Here is a 25239-nt window from a genome sequence, read left to right as displayed (position 1 = left end):
TGGCCTCATTCTGTGTGACCTCAACGTGTCTCTCTCTCCCCCCCAGCACCCCGGGGACGTTAGTCCGGTCCTTCACTCTGCCTGTACCCCAAGATGCAGCCTCCCACCGCCAGACCAAGGGTCTTCCAGTCCCCAGAAGAACCTCTGAGCCCAGCGGACCCAGAAGCCGAGCCCAGAGGCCCCCATCTGGCCAGGACAGTCCTCTCCAGCAGAGGGCGCCCAGCTTCTGCCTGGAGCGGGCACTGGCGTCTGAGATGGGTGAGTGAATGTATCTGGGTTGGCCAGAACCTGGGGGTGGCTGGATCACACAGGGTAAGAAAGAGCAATAAGAAAATCTGCATTACCCTTTAGGATGCAAAATATCATACAGGTTCTTTATAGGAAAATTTGAAAAGGGAACAAAAAACAATAATTAGCTAAAAACCATCATTGATGACATTTTAGTCTAGAACCTTTGAGCTGTTTTCTATGCCATTGTGTGTTTATTTGCAAATACTTAAAATGGAAGTGGGATATTATACATGAATGTTTTATAATTTTTTTTCACAAAACACTTTCTGTGTCTATAAAATCTGTGATTTCTTTGTTTACTTTAAAAACATGCATGTGACCTTTTTATTGAAATAAAACAAGTATACAGGAAGGAACAGAAACTGATGAATTTTCCCAAGGTGACAGAAAAACTCCGCATGATCAGAACCCCAGCCCCCTCCAAGCCCCTCCTAGACACTCCCACCCTTCTCAAGGGTAACCACTGTTCTCAGATTAGCTTTGCCTCTTTTTGAGGTTCCCATTTAATTTTGAAAAATTAAACTTTAGTTAAAAGTTTAAAGTTTAATTAAGTCACATGCAGTTATAAGAAATAATACCCAGAGAGCCTACGTGCCCTTCCCCTAGTTTTTCCCAACAATATCTTGCAAAACCATAGAGCAATGTCATAACCAGATTCTAACATGGACTCGGTCAAGACACAGAACATTTCCACCATCCCAGGGTCCCTCCTGTTGTCCGTTTATAAACACATCTAACCCCGCCTTAACTCCTGGTAACCACCAATCTATTCTCCATCTCTGTAATTTTGTCATTTCAGAATGTCATAGAAATGGAATCGTATAATCTTTCAGGATTGGCTTACTTTTCACTCAGCATACTTTTCTGGAGATTCACATAGATTATTCCATAAATCAACAGTCTATTCTTTTTTATATTGTTGAGTAGTCTTCCCAGGGCGCATTGTTTTTAATGCACATGCTGGACGAGTGATTTGTAACTCTGGTCACCCACCCCCGTTGAGAGCCTTAAGTTTTGAGTGCTCCGAGAAACATGCAAGCAGGCAAAGCTGTGACTAATTTCAGAGGGAGGTGGAGGCTCCGGGGCTGGTCCTAGGGCAACCTGGTGATGTGCAGAGTCTGAGGGTCTATGTGGAGGAGAAGGGAGCTCTTTGCAGGAGGACAGCCTTGGAGACTGGGATCTGATGCAAAAATGGTGGATGGTAGGGGCAATCTAGTCACAAGGGCCTCCGCAGCTTTGCACCCCAAGCTCCCAGCAAAAACCACATCTGCTTCTTGTTTTGAGGGTCACTGGCCTCCACAGGAGCTTCATCTGTTACCTCAGCCGGGCCCCATCTCTTCACACCCAACATGCTTCCACCCACACAAGTTCACACTTCAAGGGTCCTCTCGGTGTAAACTCACTTTGGTCTCCTTCCGCCTCTCTAGCGGTCCCTGGCTCAGAGTTTAAGGGGCGGAAGCGGATTCCTGAACCAATCCTCCCCAGCGCGACAATCAGCCCACCTCCCACCCCTGCCCCTGTGGCTGCCACTCCACCCCGTGGACCCGCAGAGATCACCTCCACCTTCTTTCTCACCAGGACGGGGCGCGAGTAAGTTGGATGCTTGGGCGCTGAGGATTCAAGTGCATCAGAGAGACAGGAGGGTGATGCCCGAGGGAGGCAGGGGCTCCCTGGGGTCTCCATCCAGTGGTGGCTGTGCTGGGACCCAAGCATCCTGCCTCCCAGTTGATCCTGTGGGTCCTCCTTGGTGTAGACACTGAGGACACTTCTCTAGCCAGTAGGAAATGATCTAGAATTCCACCTTGCTGGTGCTAGAACCCCTCTCCCTGCCTCCCAGCATTTCCCTTCCAAAATGGGGCTACACTTCCCCGGAGTGTGTTTTCTGCAGTTTACGGGTTTATTATATGAACCAAAAAGAGAATGTTTTTTCAATTTTTTCTTTTTAATCCAAGTGCAGTTTTTCTACTAAGAAAGATTTTTCCTTGCTTCGCTAAACAGTAAAGGGAAAGGGGGTTGGTTAGTCCTCTTCCTGCTCTCCTGAGTGGCGTTTGGCCAGGAGTCAGTCACAGGCCTTTGTCGGGTTGGGGTGTTGGTTCCCAGGCCTGAGCTTTAGCAAGTGCACTCCTGCAACCCTCTGTGACATCAGCAGAGGAACGAGAGGCTTGTTGTTGTTCAGTCACTAAGTCGTGTCCGAATCTTTGCCACCCTAAGGACTGCAGCCCACCAGGCTTCCCTGTCCTCCACCGTCTCCCAGAGTTTGCTCAAACTCATGTCCATTAAGTCAGTGAGAGGCTTATTTACCTACAGCATGCCAGCCTCTGGGAATACAATAGTGGACAAGACAGTCCTTGACCTCGTAAAGCTCACCGTCCTGTAAGATGGACCAAGAAACAAGGTTGCACCCCCAGTGTGATAAGCACAGTGATAGCACAGGCCCGAGGGACCGTGGGAGCACAGAGAAGGGGCATCTGGCCCAGTCAGAGGCTTCAGGGAGGGCTTCCTGGAGGAAGTGGTGTCTCAACTGAGACCAGAAGGCAGAGAGCTGAAAGAGTATCCCATGTGCAAAGGCCGAGGCACCTAAGTTTGTTATAGCCAGATTCTCAAGTATAAGGTGGGCCGTTAAACAATAAAAGCAGAGAGGAAGACGGGAAGACCTGAGGAAAAGCTTAGAGAACCTCTGACACAGCTGGTGACAAGTTCGGATGATGTCTTTGCTCAGAGGAGGTGCTCACTGAATATTTATGAATGTGGAAAGTCTCATCTAAGGATAATGAGGGAGGCTTTCAGTAAGGAAGCTGCAGGGTTGGATTTACACTGTAGCAAGAATTCTCTGGCCACCATGATTGTGGGTGTGGAGGCCAGGGACGGCTGAGAAGGCTACCACACCCCAGAGAGAGGAGTTGGGGCCGTCAGCGAGAGCAGGGAGTGCATTTGAAAAGGGGTAATTAGGCATTGGGCCAACAGGATTTGGGAGTTAGTTAACCTTCAGGGTGCTCGGGGGAAAAGAAAGGTTTAGAACGACTCAGATTTCTGGCTTGTCAACCAGTTGGATACCGATGCAGAGATGGGGAACTTAGGAGGGGGAGTGAAATTGCAGGGAAAGATGACTTTTAGGTGCCAGCTGGCACTCAGTCACTGAAAGATTAGGTCAGGAAGGCCAAGATTGTGATGGAAACAAGCCGGAGAGGACAAGTGACACCCAAGGGCACGGTCCAAATTCCAGGCCCTCGCTCAGCGGCCTCTGACCTGGACAGGGAGCCAGAGCCGCCCTGGTCTTGCACCGTTGCAGGGCCGTGGTCCTGCCTTTCAGGGGTTAATGGGTGGCTAGAGTTCTTACTCTCCTGCAGCCGCCACCCTCATGGTTTGCCTTGGAAACCCCAACAAGCGTTTCCCTGGGAATTGCCAAGGGAACCAGCTGCCTTGGACGCCCAGAGCACCAGGGCAAAGGCAGAGAGAGGTCTCCACTCCCTCTGGGCACACCCATCTGAGAGCTGATGTCTGCTGCAGGTGGCGCCAGGAGCCACCCCACCACGAGTCCAGGGACCACCAGGCAAGAAATAACCCTGAGGGGAGCCCTCACCCCGGAAGCTGGTCCAAACAGTAGACAGAGAACCTGTATCAGTGTGGAGGAACGCCATGCCCAACCCGGACTCTAAAGCCCCGGGTGTAGGGGGTTGTGTGCCAGGGTGTCTGGGTGGGATTGGCTGCCTCAATGCCAGTGATGCCCTCAGAACAAGACCCTAGAGATTCAGGGACCAATCAAGGAGAAACACAAATAAGATTTACTCCTGAGATGCTAGGGGCTCATGAGGTTCCTTACCAATCACAGATTGGGCTGTGTTTGGGGGCTTCCCTGAGATGGCAGTCTGCTCACATCCAGTTGGTGATGGGTAGCACCACATGTCTCCTTGTCCCCTCTCCACACACACATCTTTCCTCTGCTCCCTCTTGGAGTCTGGAGGCCAGATCAGTGACAGTCCCTGAGCATCTATGAGGTATGAGGCTCTCAGGCGTTGTGAGATGGGGAGGTCTGCTTGGCCACCAGGCGCTCTCCATCTGCGTCGGGAGAGAGACAGACAGACAAGCATTTTCTGCCTGGAGCGGAGTGCTGGGCTTGAGCAATTTAGGAAAGGTTTAGGAGATCCCTGTAGGGGGGGGGCACTAAGCAAGGGCGGGGAGGAAGCAGGCCTGGAGACACAGTCAGGGTCTCTAGAGACAGATGTAGAGGAAGGGGAGGGCAGTCCAGGGCCTGAGGCAGATCTGAACTGAAAGTTTTTGTTTTGCTTAGGCCGCACTATGTGGCCTGTGGGATCTTAGGTCCCTGCCCAGGGACTGAACCTCTGCCCCCTGCACTGGGAGTGTGGAATCTTAACCACTCGACTGCCAGGGAAGTCCCAGAATTGAAATTTTAAAGTGCAGCTTTAGCCAATGCCCTCTTTACTCATCAGAGGATGAGATGGTTGGATGGCATCACTGACTCAATGGACAGGAGTTTGAGCAAACTCCGAGATGGTAAAGGACAGGGAAGCCTGGCGTGCTGCACACAACTGAGTGACTCTCTCTCCTCTGCATCCTCATCTCAATCTTGAAAATTTGTCACTGGCATTTCAGAATAGCTACTCAGAGGCCCTGCATGCTAGGTTGGGTAAACCTCAAAGAAAGTTCTGCTTTGCTCACCAAATGTGCAGGGACATGAACTCAGAGAGCTGTTTAGATATGCAGCGAGGAAAGCGGACACTCAAGGGAGTTCAAGATCCCCTGACAGCAGAGTCAGACCGTGCTTGCTGGGAAGGGACAGAGACCTGGCACCCAGCGAGCGGCTGCCCTGTGTTCATCGTGCGCCTGTTCTTCGTTCCCGTCTCCACCCCCACCCCAGCCAGGCCATCCGAGAGCTGCAGGATGAGGTCTCCCAGCTCCGTCTGAGGCTGGAGGACAGCCTCCACCAGCACCCCCAGGGCCGCCCCACGCGCTCAGTGTCCAGCTGCGACCGCCCCACCCGGGCCCGGGAGCGGTCAGGGGACTCCTCAGCCGCTTGGAGCTCCCATTACGGCAGGTAGGTGACCCCCACGTTCCTGCCCCCGTGCCTTGGTGGGAGCTGCAGAAGGCAGAGTTAGCTGGTCTCTGGCTGTCCCCTGACATGTGGACTTGGGTACAGTCATCCCCCTCTCTCACTTACTCATTCACGCTTAGACTTTTTTTTTACCATGTCATATTTAATGCATAAAAGAATAGACTGAACACATGTGTTACTAATAAAGCATGATACAGTGAATGTCCTCAAACTCATCTCCCAAGTGAAGAGCTAGAACATTCGCAGGACACTCACCCTCTCATGCACTCACTCTGCAGCTGCTCACCTATGATGACTTATAAAATCATCTCTAACTTCTGAGTGTCCCTATCGGGGGGTACTAGGTTAAGGTTTTCAAAGGACACTGTCTCATCACTTCTTCCCACGACACTTTGAAGTAATCGCGCCTATATCCCCATTTGACAGATGAGGAAACTGAGGGTCAGAGAGGCTCAGAGCCATCTTCTGTGGGTCTGACTCCAGAGTCTTTGCTTTTGACTTTGATGTTCTCCTCTTTCCTTATGTTATAAGCATTTCTCTGGGTTGGCCTTCTCACTGATCGTCTTTAAAGGCTGCATAAAACCACATCCAGTGACATCATCGCTCTCTCTCTTTTGCTAGCAAATCCACGGAGAGGTCGTCTGGCGAGCCCGGGGGTGCCGAGCAAGCTGTCCCCGCCGGAAGGCGGCGAGCCAGGTCCTCCTCGGTCCCTCGGGAGGAGCCTCGACTGTCCCTGAGTAAGTGACCACCTGCCAGGACTGACTTTTGGAGGCCACAGTCTGGGCATGTTGGCTCAGGAGTCAGGGGCCACAGCAGCCGCCCTCGAGGAAACCCAGGGAAGGTTTTGGGGCATCTTTGTCAGGCAGTCGTAGTGCTCTGAAGTGCCACGTGCTTCCAGTGGCAGCCGCAGCGTGCTGTGCCCCGGCTCTGTGCTGCAGTTTCTGTAAGGGTTAGAGCGTATGTGTCATCTTGCTTCGTCTTCACTGCAGGGTGGGTCGAATCATCCACCTTCTGCAGATCAGGACGCCAAAGCCCAAAAGCACAGGGGACTTGCCTGGAGGAGCATGGCTCTGAAGTCGGTGGCCCCAGCTCACGTCCTCCCAGCTGTGTGGCCTTGCCAGCTTGTGTACCTGCCCTGTGCAGTTAAGGGGCCAGCTAACAGTGCAGTGATCACAGTGTCCACTCCTGGGGCTGCTGCGAGGGTGCGTGACAGGGAGCATGCAAAGCGCTTAGCACAGGGTCAGGGGTCCGGGTGTGTCGGCTGTGATTACTAAGGGGCCGGGGGAAGGGGGGCTGTAGGCTTAAAATCCCAGAGCCTCTGGACTCGTGATCTGCCCAATCCCTTAGCTACGTGTCCCCCATCCCCTCCCCCTCTGATGCCCCTCTTTCCACCCCAGGTTCCGAATCTGAGCCAGCCTCCCCCAGATTGTTCTCTGAGAGGGGCAGGACCACCGAGAACAGTCCGCAGGCCGCTCGGGATGGAACAAAAGGAGTGAGTAGCACCGGACAGCCCAACAGGGTCACCTTCCGAGGCCAATACACAGGTGAGCCAGGAGGGGGCGCTGGAGGTGCACAGTCCCCAGGTGGTCGCTTCCATGTAGCCAGTGGGCCATTGAAATATTGTCTTTTTCTGAGTTCTGTGATACAAAAACATCAGGGAGCATTGTCTCTGTGAATCTGGGTGTGTTTGTCCATGGATTCACTCAGCAAACAGTTTCTGAGACCTCCGCTTTGTCGGGGCCTATGCTGGGTTCGGAGAAAGTCCACTCAGCTGGTCAGTCATGAAGCGGGTTATGAAGAGCTTGCTGCTTGCGGGACCTGGGTGACAGTGAACACAGAATCACTTCCTCCTGGCCTTCCATTAAGGTTGTGATTCCCCAGGGGGCACCCAGCACATAGCGTGTGGTGACACATAGTAGGATTTCAAAGTGCATTACATTAAATATAACCTAGCTTCCCAGGTGGCTCAGTGGTCAAGAATCTGCCTGCCAATTCAGGAGACATGGGAGATGTGGGTTTGATCCCTGGGTTGGGAAGATCCCCTGGAGTTCAGTTCAGTTACTTCAGTCACTCAGTCGTGTCCGACTCTTTGTGACCCCATGGACTGCAGCACACCAGGCCTCCCCGTCCATCACCAACTTCCAGAGTTTACTCAAACTCATGTCCATGGAGTCTGTGATGCCGTCCAACCATCTCATCCTCTGTTGTCCCCTTCTCCTGCCTTCAATCTTTCCCAGCATCAGGATCTTTTCAAATGAGTCAGTTCTTCGCATCAGGTGGCCAAAGTATTGGAGTTTCAGCTTCAGCATCAGTCCTTCCAATGAATATTCAGGACTGATTTCCTTTAGGATGGACTGGTTGGATCTCCTTGCTGTCTAAGGGACTCTCAAGAGTCTTTTCCAACACCACAGTTCAAAAACATCAATTCTTCGGCACTCAGCTTTCTTTATAGTCCAACTTTCACATCCATACTTGACCACTGGAAAAACCACAGCTTTGACTAAATGGATCTTTGTTGGCAAAGATCTCTGCTTTTTAATATGCTGTCTAGGTTGGTCATAACTTACTTCCAAGGAGCAAGCATCTTTTAATTTCATGGCTGCAGTCCCCATCTGCAGTGATTTTGGAGCCCCCCAAAATAAAGTCTGTCACTGTTTCCCCATCTATTTGCCATGAAATGATGGGACCTATTCCCCTGGAGTAGGAAATGGCAAACCATTCCAGTGTTCTTGCCTGAAAAATCCCATGGACAGAGGAGCCTGAGGGGCTACAGTCCCTAGGGTCACAAAGAGTCGGACATGACAAAGCATGCCCACAGGTCAAATATTAAATATGGATGTGGTTCCTACTTTCATGAATCTGACTGCACAGCAGAGAAGGCAGTAACAAATAAGCAATTATAGTAAGCATGTAAATTGCAGTAAGTAAATTACAGACTTGGCTGTCACCCATGTATCGCTGGGAAGGAGGGCGGTTAACCTCAGATCCAGAGGGCTAAGTGATGCAGACAAAGCAGGAAATGAGATACACATCTCCCAACGGAGCAAATAGACACTGAGGGTTAGAAGTCAAAACAACAGCGTGTCCAGGGTCCCCAGTGCAACACACACGGAGTATAAAGTGAAGACCCTGCATGGCAGAGGACAGAGAAAAAAATAATCAGGCATCATCCCCAAGGTCTTATGTGAGACTCAGGGATGGATAAGGCAGGGAATAGTGGAGCTGAGTGCAGACCCAAGAGTCTGTCCGATTTTTTGATAACCTTAAGGACCTGACATCTGCGGAATGCAGGGCAGAGTACATGGATACAGCCCCCCTCGGTCCTCCCAACAAGCCTGTGAAACCCACAGTATGACTCTCCCCATTTCCCAGCCACTTGAATCACAGAGAAAACACCACTGACTCCATGCCCAAGCCATTCTAATCCTAACGAGCAAGCTGGGGTCTGGGGAGTACCATCATGCTTTGTCATTGCTTATCCTGTCTTTCTGCCTGCTTTCCAGTCCTGACAGAGCCTGGGTTTGCTGATTTTTTTCCCGTATGTCAAGAACTAGGCAGTTGGTTCCAATAGGATCTGAGATGAAACAGGAGTCTGGAAAGGGCTTACAATAAACAGACAGATAAATGTGTTTTATCTATATATGTATATGTACATGCACACTTATGTATCTACATATTTATGCACACGTTGTGTGTGCATGAAGAAAAGATTGAGAGGGAGACTGTTAAACCATCTGGAGGAAGAAGAGAGATTTGTATTCTAAATCATCTCCAGTTCTGTATCCATGCACAGCTGATACTGTTCTGGTTTCTTCCCCAGGCCAGGAGTACTATGTTCTGACCCCCAAGACTGTCCCAAGAAGCAGTGTCCCAGTCTCCTGTCCCCACTGCCGACCCCCTAGGATGGAGGATCCAGGTAGGGGGTGGTACCTGGAGAAGCAGCCAGGGCCGTAAGGCTGCAGCTTCTTGCCCCTGGCTGGGGGGCAGGGGTGCAGTTGGGCCGGACATAGACTGCCCTGAGCCCAGTGGCAGGTCAAGGTGCAGACGGGAGCAGGACTTTTCTGGACTTCTCAGCTTTCCCAGAGTGCCCTGCCCTCACACCTATTTCTCCAGGTGCTTTGCCTGAAGCCACTCTCCTTCCCCTTGACGTGGAGAAACCATGAACATGATTTCAGAAGTTCCTGATGCGGGGAGGGATGTGAGCAGCAGGCAGGCTGGCAGCGATGATTATCTTGTCTCCCCTCTGTCTACCTTCCGCCCTCCCCACCTTCTCCCCCAAACCCAAGGGTTTAGGGGAAGAGTAGTCGGGGGAGCAGTGGCCTGAGAACATGGACACCAAGTTCTAGTCCCGGTTCTGCCACTGACATGCTGTGTGACATCAGACAAGTTCCTTAACCTCTCTGAGCCTTGGGCTCCACACCTCTAATGGAAGGTTTGGAGATGGTCTCTGAGGCTCTTTCAAGCAATGATGCTGATAGTGCTGTCGTTTATTAAGCCCTTACTTAGCAACATGATGAGGCTTTTACAAGCATGATCCTCACAACCCTAGGAAGTAGGTTTTGTCCATTTTATTACCATTCCCATGAGTGAAGAAACTGAGGCTCAGAGAGGGCAAGTGACTTGCCGAAGCACACACAGCTCACAAGTGGTAGACCCAGCTAGTTCAGTGGCTTGTTGGATTCAATCAATCAATAAATGAAGACTCTGAGCAGAGGGCCTGGCTCATGAGATGCCTCTTACTGTCATGGTAGCCATCAGTATTATTGCCCAGCGGAGGCAGCTTGTCTCCTCTGCAGGGGTCCCTGAGAGGAGCTCAGTGCTGCGGGAGGCCTGTGGCGGGGCCTGGTGACTCAGACATCGTCCTCTCCTGACCTCCCTGCCTCCTCTTCCAGGTGATGCTGTCACCAGGGACCCCCTGGGACCGTCTCGCAGTGAGACCTTGCGATGTCCCCTGTGTAGTCAAGTTGGGTCCCCCTCTGAGGGGGATGGCCCAGACTCAGCCACCTCTGGTAGGACTGGTGCTCTGTCCCTTTCCCGCTGCTCCCCTGGATTTGGGTTTGGGGCCCTGGGAGGGGGTTTACCCGGGAAATGACTCAGCAGCAGCAGCAGCAGCAGCAGCTCGCCCAATCTGGGGTGGAGCAAACTGGATGAGAGCTGGCTTCCCAAAGCGAGGCACTCCCTGCGTGGCCAGCCCCCGCTCCAGTGGGGTTGGCGGGGCTGGGGGCCCTCTGTTCTCTGCCAGATCGTCCCAGGTTGTGAGACTGTGTCTCTGTTGTCCCTCCCTGACAGCGCCAGAAAAGGCCGCCATCAGCAGAAATGCGCCTTCAACGTCCAGCCCCAAGCAGAGCAGCAAGCGGGCAGGGTCGCCGCCCCGGCCACCTCCTGGACTGTGGTATCTGGCTGTTGCACCCTCGGCACCAGCCCCTCCTGCCTTTGCCTACATCTCCTCGGTTCCCGTCCTGCCTTATCCATCAGCCACTGTGTAAGAACCTTCCCTCCCAGCCCTCCTTGCCTGTTTGAATCGCTTAATAGTTAGCATTCAGCCCTGAGCTGGGTAGCTGAGAACTCAGCACTGAGTACTCGTGTGTTTCTCCCCAACACTTGTGTAGTCACTCAACAAACCTTGAATGCTCCCTGGGTGCCAGGGAGACTGCTTGACTCTGGGGACCCAACAGTGAAGGAGCCTGGCAGAGGGCCTTGCCCTCATGGGGACTTAGAACCCTAATCATCTCCCATTTCCTTGTGAGTCTTCTTAGCAAGCAACCAATACCCTCACTTAAAAAAAAAATAGACTTTATTTTTAGAACAGTTTTAGATTTATAGAGAAAAGGAACAGATAAGACAGAGAGTTCTCATATACACCCCAAACACAGTCTCCTCTAATACGACCATCTTACCTTGATATGGTAACCTTCCCAAGTAGCAGAGTGGTAAAGAACCTGCCTGCCAGTGCAGGAGATGCAAGAGACTTGGATCAATCCCCGGGTTAGGAAGATCCCCTGGAGAAGGAAATGGCAACCCACTCCAGTATTCTTGCCTGGAAAATTCCATGGACAGAGGAGCCTGGTGGGCTACAGTCCATGGGGTCGCAGAGTCGGATGCAACGGGGCAGCTGACACACACACACGCACCTTGACATGGTCCGTGTGTGGTTAGTGAACCGTTATTAATACATGGTTATTAAATGTAGTCCACAGTTTGCTTCGGCGTCTTCAGTGTTCTCCTGAAGTCCTTTTTCTGTTCCAGGATCCGCCGCCCCAAGGAACCACATGCATGTAGTTGTCACATCTCCCAGTCTCCTCCTGGCTGACAGTTTCTCAGACTTTCCTTGCTCCCAATGGTCTTGCCAGTTCAGAGGCACACCAGTCTGGTCCATGGTAGGATGAGCAATCGCTGTTTACATGTTACATTCGGATGTAACATCAGTTAAGACAAAAGACACAGGAGTCGAGGTGAAAAAGGCTTAGGTTTTAGAATCAGAGCTGCACTGGAATCCTGTCTGCCATTTATGACTGCTGTGGCCTTGGTAAAGCTACTTCCTCTCTGAGCCTGTCTCCCTCTCTGTTAAATGGGGTCAGAGTCTCGGTCGCATACAGTTTGTATGAGGATTAGATGAGGCAGGTGGCATGAGATGTCTGTGGGGTTTGTAGTGCATGCTGGCACATGCTCTTTGCTGAATAAATGGCAGCTGTGCCATCGCCGTGGATGCTGCCACTGTTCAGTATTGTTGTCAGTAAGGAGAGAAATGAGGGAAGGTGCTTTCAACAAGACAGGATTGTGCAGGGAATAAAAGCCCAGACCCTGGAATTAGGAGATTTGTCTTCTGCAGACTGTTGTCAGCTTGTTCTATACCGGTTTCCTTCACTTTAAAATAAGTGGGTCAGGGCGGCCAGTAACCATAGTGCTTCTAATACTACTTAAATTGGGACTGATGACACTACATTCCTCCAGCGGCCAGTCAAGCAGGACTGAATATGCTCAGTGGTTGCGGCTGGGAAAGCCTTAGAAAGCTGAGTGGGCCTGTGCAGCCACCTGCTGGCCAGCCGCCTTATAACCTCTGAACTAGAGGCTTTCTAGTCCGGCTTTCTAGTTTCTAGCAAATTTTTCGGTTTAGTGGGGTTTTCTGGTTGTTGCTTGTTCTGTTCTGTAGCATCTTCCCTATGGGGAATTCGGGGTAACTTTCAGGTCAGTCTGGTCATCAAATCATCAGAAGGCAGGGGTGTGTGGGAATCCAGTAGTTACACCAGCTCGTCTGTCCCTAAAGGAGAGAACTGGGTTCAAGAAGCCCATTCATTCATTCGGTTCAGATGATATGTATCAGGATCTCCTGGGAGCTAATTAGCTATGGGTTTAAATCGAGTACTGCCCCAGCCCCCTGATTCTGGGAGAATCCTCAGTAGCTGTTATTTATAGGGCACCAAGGCGATGGCACCCCACTCCAGTACTCTTGCCTGGAAAATCCCATGGACGGAGGAGCCTGGTGGGCTCCAGTCCATGGGGTTGCGAAGAGTTGGACACGACTGAGCGACTTCCCTTTCACTTTTCACTTTCATGCATTGGAGAAGGAAATGGCAACCCACTCCAGTGTTCTTGCCTGGAGAATCCCAGGCTGCTGTCTATGGGGTCGCACAGAGTCGGACACGACTGAAGTGACTTAGCAGCAGCAGACATACAGAGCTTGTTACCTGAGTTTTCCTATTGGCTGTACCCTGGGAGGTAGCTAAGTGTGGTTGTTTTCTGGGGGAAATGGAGCCCTTGAAAGTGAAGTAGCTTGTTCATGGTCATGCGGGTGGCCACGAGGAATGACCAGGATTTGGGGCAGGCTTCTGCATCCCTTAGCTTCTCTGAGCATCACTTCACTCATCTGTAAAATAAGCATAAAAGTGCCTACGAAATAAATGAGATAGTGCTAGTAAAGCACTTATCTCAGAGTCTGGCCTGTGGGTACCAAGGATGAAGATTCCAGTCCTGGGCTAGGCACTGCGTCTAACTGTTGAGCAACAGTCAACTGCCTTCCAAACCAGCGACACCGTTTCACATTCCCACCAGCAGTGTGTGAGGGTTCCAGTCTCTCACGTCCTCTCACAAAACTCACTGCTATCTGTCTTTGGTTTTAGCCAACCCCAGTGGGTGGGGAGTGTGTGAAGTGGCATCTCGTGTAGATTTGATTTGCATTTCCCTGATGGCTAATGATATTGAGCATCTTTTCATGTGCTTGTTGGCCATCTGTTTATCTTGTTTGGAGAGACATCTGTTCAGATCCTAGCATAGCACACTGTGCAATAATGCAAATTAGAAAGTGAAGGATCAGCAGTAAGACTGGAGTTTACCGCATGCCAAGCAACACACCAGCGAATGTCTCCAGCCAAGCCTTCCTAAACCCATTCCTGCTCCATTTAGGCAAAACGCTTCGTTGTCCCCATCTTTCACTTTGTCCCCCTCTACACACTGTATTCCATGTCACAGGTGCCACCGCTTCTTGCTCAGCACTAGTTTCCTTGAACCCTAAACTTGGGCATCTTTGGATGAATGCAGGAGTCACTTCTTGGGGAAATCTGTGCTTCATTTCGTGGCTCCTCTGCCCATTTCCCCCAGGACTTCTAAACAACACCCCCACATTCCCGCAGGACTGGGCTGGGAAGGACGCACATCCACCCCCTGCTCTGGGTGAGAGGTGCCAGACCATCGCACTCCTGCAGAATCCTAATTGTTATTGTCACGCCTCTCTGTCACTCCACACCTCACAAATAGGACTCCACGCATTACCTGCATTACCTCTCTGGTGAAGGAGGCTTGCTCCAGAACCTGGGGTGGTCCTGGTCTCCCTGAGACCAGGCGTCCAGACTAGACGCTCCAGGAAGGCAGCAGGCAGGGTTGTTCATTCACCATGGTAACCACAGGCCCCAGCACACCAGTCGGTACTTAGTATAAGGTCAGTACGTATTTGTTCAATGAATGGATAGATGGCACTGACTGCTTTCGAGCACTGTTCTGGCTTCATCCCTCCAACACATCCCTTGGCGGGGGATATTTTTCCCATTTTGGAGATGAAGAAACCGAGACTCAGAATGTAGGGGCCAAGGACCAAGCCGGGCCTGAGGCGCCCCAAGGCGTCTCCGTGGTCAGGGAACTCACCCATCTCTCCCCGCAGGTACTACGCGCCGCCAGCACCTACCTCAGCCCCCTCAGTCCGAGCAGCCGCCGAGTGGCCCCCCGCAGCCTGCTCCCGGCCGGCCCGGGGATCCCGGCACTCCGTCCAGCTGGACCTGAAGGACCTGGAGGAGCTCAACAAGGCCCTGAGCCGGGCGGTCGAGGCTGCCGAGAGCGTCCGCTCCACCACCCAGCACATGAGCCGCTCGCTGTCGGCCGAGCTGCGCCAGGCCCGCAGCCTGCGGGGCTCCTGCCTCTTCTGACTGCGCTCGAGGCTCAGGGACACGTGGTGGGCAGGGGGCTGGCAGTCGCCCCCCGCCCCAGGCCAGAGGGCGCTGAGCCACTCCCAGAGGCCCCACAGACCCTCACGAGGAAGGCTCCCTCCGCCCCAGGCCCTGCCTTCTCAGCCTCCGTGCTTCCAAAACGGAACAAGTGGCAGTGGGTGACTCAGAGAAGCCACTTCCTAGCCCTGAAGGAGGTTGAGGCTGGGACTGAGGCCACCCTCTGCCCAGACGCCATCTCTGGGAGGCCCCTGGCCTGCACGCGTCCATCTCCAGCTAATAATATGTATTTTATATATGATGGACAGGTTTTTTTTTTTTCTTTAACTGAGGCATTTTTCTGGCCTTGAATCCTTCTTAGGAGGCCAGATAAGAGGGGACGGGGCCAGGGTCTCTGGTGAAAACTTGTCCCCCACCTGTGACCAGCCACTCCAGAGTAGGCGTCTCTGGGAAGAACGTGGCCGGGGACTTTCCTTCTGGTGACTGGTGGTCGGTCTGTGGGGTACTTTGAGGCCATTGGAATATCTTAGAAGCACCCAGCTTCCCCATGGTCAAGCAGCCTTTCCCACAGGCTTGCTGCGATGGAGACACCCCACTGGGGGCCCCGGAAAGTCGTCTACCACGGTCCTGCCTCAGTACCTCATGCCGAGACCCCTGGCTCTCCCCTCGGACTCCTGTGGAACTGGGCCAGTGGCCAGCTTCCTGCCAGCTCCCGGTGTGTGCCCCTGAGGCCAGGCCATCTGCTCCCCAACCCTGTAGCAGCTCAGACCTCAGCTTTTCTGGAATGTGTGTGCATCACTGATATTTGTATATTTGGGGCATTAAAAAAATCTATTTTCGTTATGAGAGCAAATAAATAAGAGTGAATATTGATCTTTAAAATTGTTTTATGTGTATTTTTTGGCCATGCCACGTGGCACGCGGGATCTTAGTTCCCTGACCAGGACTGAACCCGCGCCCCCTGTAGTGGCAGCATGGAGTCCTAACACTGGCTTGCCATGGAAGTCCTACATAGTAATCTTAAGAAATGGAGGTCAAAGAACACCCCAAACATTCGCAAACCCACCCACGTCTGTGGTATATGTCATCCACTTATGGTTTCTAAGGTCACGTTAGGGGACAAAAGACTCAGTGCTGAGCGGAGCCCTCTCCCGGAGGGCAGGTTGGGCGCGCATTTCCAGACTCGACCTGCCTGCCTCTTGGCGCCATCTGTTTCTCCAACTTTACCCGCTCAGAACCGTGAAGCTTTCTGCCGGATGGGGCTGCGAGGAGAGGCCATCTGGCCAAGCCTCTCTTGTGAGACATTGTGAGCAAATTGGTGTCTGGGTGAGCACACACCTGGACTCTCTTTCCAGTGCTCCTTTTGACACCAAACAACAGCTGCTATTTACTGAGTGTCTCCTAGATGCCAATCCTTGAGCTAAGTGTGCCCCCATTTTATTGATGAGGAGACCGAGGTTCCATCTACTGGAACTTGCGATGGTCCGACTCCAAAGTCCGTGTTCTTTGTAACTGTTTTATTCTCCCTAAACCTCCATGACATTTTCTCCCTGACTCCTGCTTCCTCTTCCCTTGGCCTTTTCTTCAGTCTTTCCCACCTCTCATCTCACTTGCTTCTCTGGAACCCATTTCGATTTCATTTTTCAGCTGATCCTTCTCAGGAGAGTTGACAATGGCATCTTGCTGAGATGAAGGATTTCTTGTAGGTTCTGAGCCTCCAGGCCCACACCGTCATGGGACGTGGATGGGAAGGTGGAGCCCAAGGTGGGGACCCAGGGCAGTGTCTCCAGCCTCACTGCCCCAGGCACAGCAGGACTGCAGCTTTGGACAAAGGATGCTGGAGTCTTGGGGGTGTGGCTCTTTGGAGGATGCAGGTGTGTGAGCCACAGGACTGGGTTTCAGGAGCGAGGGTTGTGGTCCTCTCACTCCAGATGGCTTAGGACCTGTGTACACAGAACACTTGAATTATTCAGTCCAACTTCTCTGCCACGTGCATCATGCTGCTTCTCTCCTGTGACCACATATCGCAGAACGCTTGGGTCTGGAAGGAGAACAGCCTTCTTTTATATTTTTTTAATGTTTATCTATTTATTTATTTGGCTGCACCAGGGCCTTAGTTGCTACACATGGGATCTTTGTTGTTGCATGTGGGATCAGTTCCCTGACCAGGGATTGAGCCCAGGCCCCCTGCATTGGGAGCATGGAGTCTTAGCCGCTGGACCACCAGGGAAGTCCCAGACACCAGCCTTCCTTGCTCAACTCCTGGCTTCAGACTCAGTCCTCTTTGCACCTCTAAGTGGGTCTGCCTTGGACATGGCTCCATGGCGAGAGCTCCGATCACTGTAAGTTGTCTGGATTTGAGAGACCCTCCTTACCCTTAGGTGTCCTTTCTTCCTTCTGGGTGACAGGCAGGCACTCTGGGGACACCTCGAGGAGACACACAGCCCCTCTGGCCTGGCCCCGAGTCCCCTGAGCCTCCATCCAGCCCCTGCCCTGGCCCAGGCACCTGCCTCTTCCAGGATGCTCAGGAAGACTCCGAGCCGGTCTCCCTGCCTCCTGCTTTGCCCCTCCCAACTCACCTCCCCAGATGGCCAGGGTGACATCTATTAATAAAGTAAGGACCCTGGTGCTTGGCACCACACTCCTGAGTCTTCACCACCCTCTATCTACCTGACCTCCTGCTCATGGTCCTCTGCCTCGATATTCCTTAAACAGATCTTTGGCTTCAGTGGGAACAGCAGGTGCTATCAAGCTCTAATCTTTCTAGAGTGGTTCAGGCGCCCCTTCCAGGTAGCCTTCCCAGACTTCCCCACTAGAAGGAACCTTCCCCGTGCTGGGCTCCCAGGGCACTCAGTGCATATGGCTGTCCATTCTGGCACAGGTGCTGGGGACCACAGCAAGGGCTTTTCCATCCAGGGATCCACTCAGGGCATCTGATCAGCCAGGGCTGACCTCAGTTGACTCAGGCGGGCACATGAATGAATGAATGAACGCTCGAAGGACAACCTGACTGCACCGAAACAAACTTTATTGATGCAACCGAGGGAACTGAGTTACAAACAGTGAGCAGGGGGCTGCGGGTGGGCCCTCGTAGCCCCCAGGATCCTGGCCCAATACTAGGACGCTTCTGTCTCCTTCTTCCTTTCCTCCTCATGCTGCTTCTCCAGCGGCCCACACGCATCCTAGTGGGAGAAGACAGCACATGGCCAGGGAAGGGTGGGCTGGGCTGGGCAGGAGGCAAGGCCGAGTGAGCTCAGGAGACCGACAGGCCAGGCCTGGCAGCGGGCACGGAGCGGGGGTGAGGGGAGGGGTCGGCCAGAAAGAGACTCTGGGTCTTTGGAGGGGAATGAGCTCTGGACTGTGGCACCAGCCCACGCAGGGCTCCGGCTGGGTGACCTTGGACAGGTTATTTTCTCTCTCCACATCTCAGCTTATTCACCACTGAAACAGAGGCTCAGACCCTCAACAACTGGCGTGTCTGAGCACTCATGCCCTGTCTGCCCTTCTGTTATCTCCTGGATTCCTCGCACTGTTTTGAAGATGGTGAGAGGGAGGTTCAGGGCAGCCTGGGGCCTGTCCCCCCAGCCAGCAGATGGGGGAGGTAGGCTGCTGGCCGCAGGAGCAACTCCAGTGCCTGTGTTCATAATCTCTTGTCCGCGGTTCCCAAAAATGGGGGGCGGTGATTTGTGCCACTGGTGGTCATGGGAAATGACCTTCAGTGGCAGGCAGATGGAGATGTTTTGATTTTAATAATCGTGATAGTATTCCACATATATCAAGAAAGGGTAGCCAGCTCATCAGCTCTGTGACTTCAGATAGTGCACAGGACAAGACCGAGTAAAGCCTTTCATTTAACAGATTTAAAGGAAAGCATTAAGAGGACACAGAAAATTCTCAGTTATAGCAAAAATCGGGACAGCGGTCCTAGACTTGCGGTTGGGGTGACTCCAAAACCATAAGACCTATTGCCCGTCACACAGGCATTAGAGGCCTGGGGCGTGGCAAGCAGCAGCTGTAAATGATCATTCCCTGTACATACAGGGAATTCTCTTCTCCGTTTGCCGCAACTTGGCTCTGCTCTTCCCCCACCCCCACGTTAGGTTTTCCAGTCCCCCCACGGGCTCCAGGCATCCTCTCTGATTTTCCAGTGACTCTTCCCTCCTGGACACTCATCCATCCCCCGGAGGTCCTTCAGGGAAGCTGGTGCTTGATCAGGAGGTCCTGTCTCGCTGTGAAGCCTTGACAGACAGCTCCCCTCTCTAGGCCTCTGAGGCTGCCCAAGGTGGGGCCACCCTCAGGGTGAGCACTACCCCATCCTCCTTGCACTCACCTTCTTCTCGTCAGTGTATATGATTTCTGATTCCTGGATGCCTATGCACTTGATGACATCTAAGAACTCTTTCTTCTGCTCCTGGGTCACCTCCGGCTTGTCAGCTACAAGAGGGAGCAAGGGGCCAGGTGGGGATGTGGGAGGCCTAAGAGGGAGGCCAGGAAGGGCTGGGGTTCTGGGGACCTAGCCCGGGGAGTGGTGGTCCTGGGATGAGGCTTGGGTGGAGTGGGGGTTTGGGACATCTACCATAGAAGGACACCCCCACGTTCTTTGTGCCATTCCAGGAGGCAGCAAGCATGAAGGTCCTGAAGTGCTTGCTGAGCAGCAGGTCAACAAAGTGTTCTCTGTCCGACTCTGAAAAAGAGAAGACTCTGGTGAGACCACAGGAAACCACACGCTTCCCATCTCATGGGCTAGGAACAGGGATGTGCCCAAGGCCATACAGCCAGTCCGGGAAGGCCAGGGGTTCCCTGGGGCCGCTGGTCCCTCGTTCCTGCCGTGTGCCAGGCTCTGCATCGAGTGCCCTCCATGTGCACAATCTCAGGAGCCTCATGTGGACCGTGGTTGTCAAGGCCTTTATCTCCCCATTTTACAGATGAGGAAACCAGACTCAGACAGGAGCCCCGGGGCTGCAAAGTGACATCTGTTCCATTCCACCAGCTCCTACTGGGCACCCTCTTTGCAGTGTTAGTGTTAGTGGGACGTGGGTGAAGCCACTGCCTGCCCCATACAGGCTCCCTCCTTTAGCTCGCAGAAGATACGGAGTAACTGACTTGAGACGTAGGACTGGAGCCAGCCTGGGGTTTAGAGCCTAGTTCTAATTATAAGCTGTGTGACCTCAGGGAAACTCCTTGACATCTCAGTTTCTCTGTTTCCCCATCTGATCACTATGATGTCCTCCTAGGGTTGTTAGTGAGTATGAAGGGGATTAAATGTAAAGCACTTCGAACAGTGCCTGGCACAGAGCAAGAACTTGAAAATGCTGGCAGTTATTACTGATTATTTGCTGTGTGCAGGTACAAGGACCACAGAGATATAAGAAGTCCTCTGGGCCCCCTCCTTGAGGCTGAACAACCCATCATCTCCCCTCTCCACACAGCAGCCCTCCACCTGAAGGCTGGCTCTCACCAACTTTAGACAAGGTCCCATTCTGACGATAGATTTTTATGAAGCTGCAGTTGTAGACACACTTGTCCTCACTACAGCCGGATAGAAGCGGGGAGAAAAACAGTAAGCGGTCAAAGAGAAGTGCTCGATCGCCCATCGCAGTCAATGAGTCAGATGACAATTAGAGTCAGCATCCCCTCCCTCCCCTCCCCGCCACGCTCCCCACCCCCCCCCCCACCCCCCACCCCACCGCAGTTCCATCCATGGGAAGGCTGAGGCTGAGGCCAGGAGGAAAGTTGGACTCGCTTAAGGATTTTCTGCAGCTGGGAGTGAAACCCAGAGGCTGGGGCTGGGGGTGTGGGCTCTCACATGGTCTGGTACTCTCTGGTGATCAGCTTGTCCTCTGCGTGCCTGGGCTCAAGGTAAAAGAAAGCCGCCTGGATTGCTCTAGCCGACTTATTGTACTCGGGGTTTCGGAAAGCGGAGCCAATATAAAACCACTTGCCAGAGAGCTGGGGAGAAGCCAGGAATTGGTGATGGAGCCAAATCCTTGATAGTTAGCTGGGATGAGACAGCAGATCTCTGTCCCCTTTTTGCAAACAAGGAGACTGGGGCTCCGGATGAGGAGTGATCATACAAGAGCTCACTCAGGGAACCAGGTATCTCCCCAAATGCCCCCCAGCCCCTGGGCAGCCCCTCCCCACCTAGGACAGAGTTGTTCCCTGCTGAGGGACCTTGCAAGGAGACATCTGAGTTTAGAGGCAGAGAAATGTCTCTGGAGCCTGGTCAAAATTTCAGCCCAGGCCCCAGGAGAGAAAAGGGAGGTATCAGGAGGGCAAAGGAAAGCCCAGGGAGGGAAGCAGCTGCCCATGGTGCTCAGGGAGTCAGGCACTTACCAAGTCCATGGTGGCATTGGTAATGGGCGCCACTGTCATCAGGTTGGCACACTCGGGGCTCTGGGCATCCAGCAGGGGAAGGAGGCTCAGGACAGCGAGAGCCCAAAGCAGTGCCATGCTAAGACCAGGAGACACCTGCAGCCAAGCAAGCTGGTGGTTGGAAGATGTCAGTGACTTTTAAAGGAGCTGTGGGCGGGTCCCTAGGACCCAGTTGTGACACAATCCGGCACTCTTGTGAAATGTTTTGCACAAATCCTTCTGTCCTTCCTGCAAAGCCAGCTGTAGGTAAATCTTGCAAGCCTGGGTCTAATTTGAGTCCCTAACCTGGAGGAGTTACCAGGGTCCAAAAGTTTGGACCCGAGTGGTACTAGTTAATGTGTTTAGATAATGATCGAGGGGCCTGTAAACAAAGTCCCCTGTTTTCATTGAATTCCTGTTCTATTAAGCACCAAGACTTAAAGGTAGTCAGTCAGTTCAGTCACTCAATCATGTCTGACTCTGCGACCCCATGGACTGCAGCATGCCAGGCCTCCCTGTCCATCACCAACTTCCGGAGTTTACTCAAACTCATGTCCATTGAGTCGGTGATGCCATCCAACCATCTCATCCTCTGTCATCCCCTTCTTCTACCTTCAATGTTTCCCAGAATCAGGGTCTTTTCAAATGAGTCTTTGCATTTGGTGGCCAAAGTATTGGAGTTTCAGCTTCAACATCAGTCCTTCTAATGAACACCCAGGACTGATCTCCTTTAGGATGGACTGGTTGGATCTCCTTGCAGTCCAAGGGACTCTTAAGAGTCTTCTCCAACACCACAGTTCAAAAGCATCAATTCTTCAGTGCTCAGCTTCCTTTATAGTCCAACTCTCTTAAAGGAACCACTGTAAATCAAGTGCTGAAGGCAACTTAGAGAGTGTGGTGTATATGGGAATGAGTGGGGGAGGGATTTAGGGGTAGGAGGTATGGGCAAACATGGGATCAGTCCCAAATGAGTGTGGGGACAGCTGTGAAACAACAAAAGTCCAGAGAGGCCCCAACTCAATCCTGGAGCAGGGACATTTCCAAAAGAAAGGGACCTCTAAGTTGAATGTCTATTTCCAGTATTGAGTGAGTGAGTGAAAGTCGCTCAGTTGTATCCGACTTTTTTCGACTCCGTGGACTATACAGTCCATGGAGTTCTCCAGGCCAGAATACCGGAGTGGGTAGCCATTCCCTTTTCCTGGGGATCTTCCCAACCCACGGATCGAACCCAGGTCTCCCACACTGCAGGCAGATTCTTTACCGTCTGAGCCACCAGGGAAGCAAATGTATTGGGTTGGCCAAAAAGTTCACTCGAGTTTTTCCCTAGGATGTTACAAGGGATGAATGAATATTTTGGCCTATCCAATACTACTTAAACCGCCTCTCAGAGAAGGCGATGGCACCCCACTCCAGTACTCTTGCCTGGAAAATCCCATGGACAGAGGAGCCTGGTAGGCTGCAGTCCAGGGGGTCCCGAAGAGTCGGACACGACTGAGCAACTTCACTTTCACTTTCATGCATTGGAGAAGGAAATGGCAACCCACTCCAGTGTTCTTGCCTGGAGAATCCCAGGGATCGGGGAGCCTGGTGGGCTGCTGTCTATGGAGTCACACAGAGTCGGACACGACTGAAGCGACTTAGCAGCAGCAGCAGCAGCAACATCTAAACAGGAAATGGTCCCTGTGTTTTCTCCACTCCCTGCTGGTTGATCAGGGAGCTTGCCTTTCTTTTTACCCATATGTTCCCAGTCCTGGAACAGTGCCCAGCAGACATTCAGTATAAACCATGGAATAAATAATTCCTCTGCTCATTTGCATTTCTATGTGATGGAGTCAAATCTTTATTTGTATAAATAGATTCCAAAAATATTATTATGATAGGCTTACAATTTTGTATTCTTATTCATTTCATATATTTGCATAATTTTTCCTGTGTCAGTGTAGTCAGCGGTTGTAGTTTGAATGGATGAATAGTCTTCCATTCACTTCCTGGATTCTAACTTCCATAAACATGTCCTCTCTTTATACCTAGAGCATTTTATTTTATCTTTTTTCCCAACTTTATTAAGATGCAGTTGCCTATAGCATTTTAGATTGTAATTTTTCCTCTGAAGATATATCAGAGACCATCCAAATTTCTTTCAAGAGAAAGAAAAGCATATGTCTTTAAAAATACAAGACTTTAGTGATATTTAAAAGCTCCCCCCAATAAATAAAAATAAATAGCCCCCAAGCTACAAACAATTCAGGTATCTGTCAAAAGGAAAATGGAAAAACAAACTGTGTTATTTTTATACAATGGAATAACACTTAGCAACAAAAAAAGAATGAACTGCGGATATATACAACAACGTAAATGAATTCCAAAAACATGCTGAACAAAAGAAACCAGACTCAGGTTTCCCTGATGGTCCAGTGGTCGGGAGTCCACCTGCCAATTCAGGGAACATAGGTTCAACCCCTGGTCCAGAAGATCCCACATGCAGTGGGACAAGTGAGCCCGTGTGCCACAAGTACCGAGCTCACTCTCTAGAGCTTGTGCTCTGCAACAGTGAGGAGCCCGCACACCACAGGGAAGAGTAGCCCCTGCTCACTGCAATTGGAGAAAGCCCATGAATAGCAGCAAAGACCCAGTGCAGCCATCCCCCCCCCCAAAAAAAAGAAAGGAGCTAGACTCAACAGCTCAGGGACTGGACTTCCCGGGTGGTCCAGTTGCTAAGACTCCATGCTCCTGATGAGCGGGCCCGGGTTCCATCCCTGGTCAGGGAACTAGATCCTACATGCCTCAGCTAAGAGTTCACCGGCTACGGAAAATCCCGCACACTATAACTAAGATCCCAGCTGCTGCAGCTAACACTCGGTGCAGTCAAATAAATAAACATTAAAAAAAAAAAAACTCACCCAGCACACAGACAGTGTGACTCCACTTATGTGAAGTTCTAGAACAGTCAAAACTAATGGTAATGGTAGAAATCAGATCAGTGGTTGCCTTGGCAATTTGCCCAGGGACCCGAGAAAACTTTTTGAGGCAGATGACCATGTTCTCTATTTTCATTCTGGTGGTGGTTACACACGTATTGATATGTACATTTGTGAAACTCTTTGAGCTGGAAATTGAAAACGTGTGAATTTTGTTGTATGCTGTGCATGCTAAGTTGCTTCAGTCGTGTTCGATTCTTTGCAACCCCACGGACCTAGCCCACCAGGTTCCTCTGTCTATGCGATTCTCCAGGCAAGAACGCTGGAGTGGGTTGCCATGCCCTCCTCCAGGGGTCCTTCCCCACCCACGGATCAAACCCATGTCTCCAGTGACTCCTGCATTGCAGTGACTCCTGCTTTGCAGGGGGTTTCTTTTACCATAGAGCCACTGGGGAAGCCCTTATTGTATGCCTAGTATACCTCAATTAAGTTGATTAAAAAAAAAAATTCTCCCCCAAAAGAGAGAAAGCAAAACCATGACAAATCAAAAAGCACTAACAACCTTTAATGCTGTACTGATATGGCAATGCAGAAATGAGTCTCTCCCTCCACATCCTTGTCAGAACTAGAATTTCCCTTCTTTTTCTGTTTTTATCAGCTCAGCTAGTGTCTTGAACTTGCATTGCTTTAACTGGAGTCTTGCAAACACGATTGGAGCGCTTCAGGAGGGAACAGTGCAGGTAAGGGAGAGGGTGATACAAGAAGGATCAAGACAGTCTATGTGACTGGAGCCTGTGATAGGGTCAGAGGGATGGAGGCTGATGCTGGGGGTGGTGCTCTTGGTTGGAACCCAAGCTGCAGAGCGTGGAAACCAGGCCGAGGAGTTTGCAGTGTCCTCTGAGGGCACTGGGGAGAAACAGAAAGATTTTAAGTGAGGTGTGTGCGGAGGGGTAATATCAGATTTGCCCTTTAGAGAGAGCCCACTGTCTGCAGTGAGAAGAACAGGGGACGGGGAGGACAAGCACAGGAGAACAAACTTGGCAGAGCAGCTGGGCAGTTGCAGTGGTCCAAGTGTGAGATGATGGAAGTAGACAGTTTCAAGACACTATGTAAGGACATGCTGAATGCCATGTGGGCACACTGCTACCATCAGACAGGGGTCCAGTGAGGTTCTTAC

At 51.8% G+C, this 25239-nt stretch overlaps 2 protein-coding genes across 3 annotated transcripts in view; one reads left to right on the top strand and one right to left on the bottom strand.

Moving 5' to 3' along the window:
• The window catches only part of AKNA (AT-hook transcription factor), a 58850-nt gene extending 43175 nt beyond the window's left edge, over positions 1-15675 (top strand). For both annotated transcript variants that reach the window (XM_061426621.1, XM_061426619.1), the window contains exons 14-22: positions 47-258; positions 1719-1881; positions 5168-5344; positions 5984-6099; positions 6760-6906; positions 9183-9278; positions 10255-10371; positions 10652-10844; positions 14514-15675. In XM_061426621.1, the coding sequence (XP_061282605.1) occupies positions 47-258; positions 1719-1881; positions 5168-5344; positions 5984-6099; positions 6760-6906; positions 9183-9278; positions 10255-10371; positions 10652-10844; positions 14514-14775 (1483 nt within the window). In that variant the 3' untranslated portion in view covers positions 14776-15675. The remainder of the gene's footprint in view (positions 1-46; positions 259-1718; positions 1882-5167; positions 5345-5983; positions 6100-6759; positions 6907-9182; positions 9279-10254; positions 10372-10651; positions 10845-14513) is intronic.
• A 2129-nt stretch (positions 15676-17804) lies between these two features.
• On the bottom strand, positions 17805-21408 carry LOC133253198 (alpha-1-acid glycoprotein). Its single transcript, XM_061426618.1, has 6 exons — positions 21127-21408; positions 20600-20742; positions 20252-20322; positions 19370-19477; positions 19124-19227; positions 17805-17975 (listed from the first exon to the last, which is right to left on the bottom strand). The coding sequence occupies exons 1-6, from the start codon at positions 21241-21243 to the stop codon at positions 17910-17912; spliced, it is 609 nt and encodes a 202-aa protein (XP_061282602.1). The 5' UTR covers positions 21244-21408; the 3' UTR covers positions 17805-17909.
• Between the last annotated feature and the right edge of the window lie 3831 nt (positions 21409-25239).

This window comes from Bos javanicus, chromosome 8, assembly GCF_032452875.1.
Source record: "Bos javanicus breed banteng chromosome 8, ARS-OSU_banteng_1.0, whole genome shotgun sequence".
Classification (NCBI taxonomy): Eukaryota; Metazoa; Chordata; class Mammalia; order Artiodactyla; family Bovidae; genus Bos; species Bos javanicus.
This window is presented reverse-complemented; position numbering and strand designations above follow the sequence as displayed.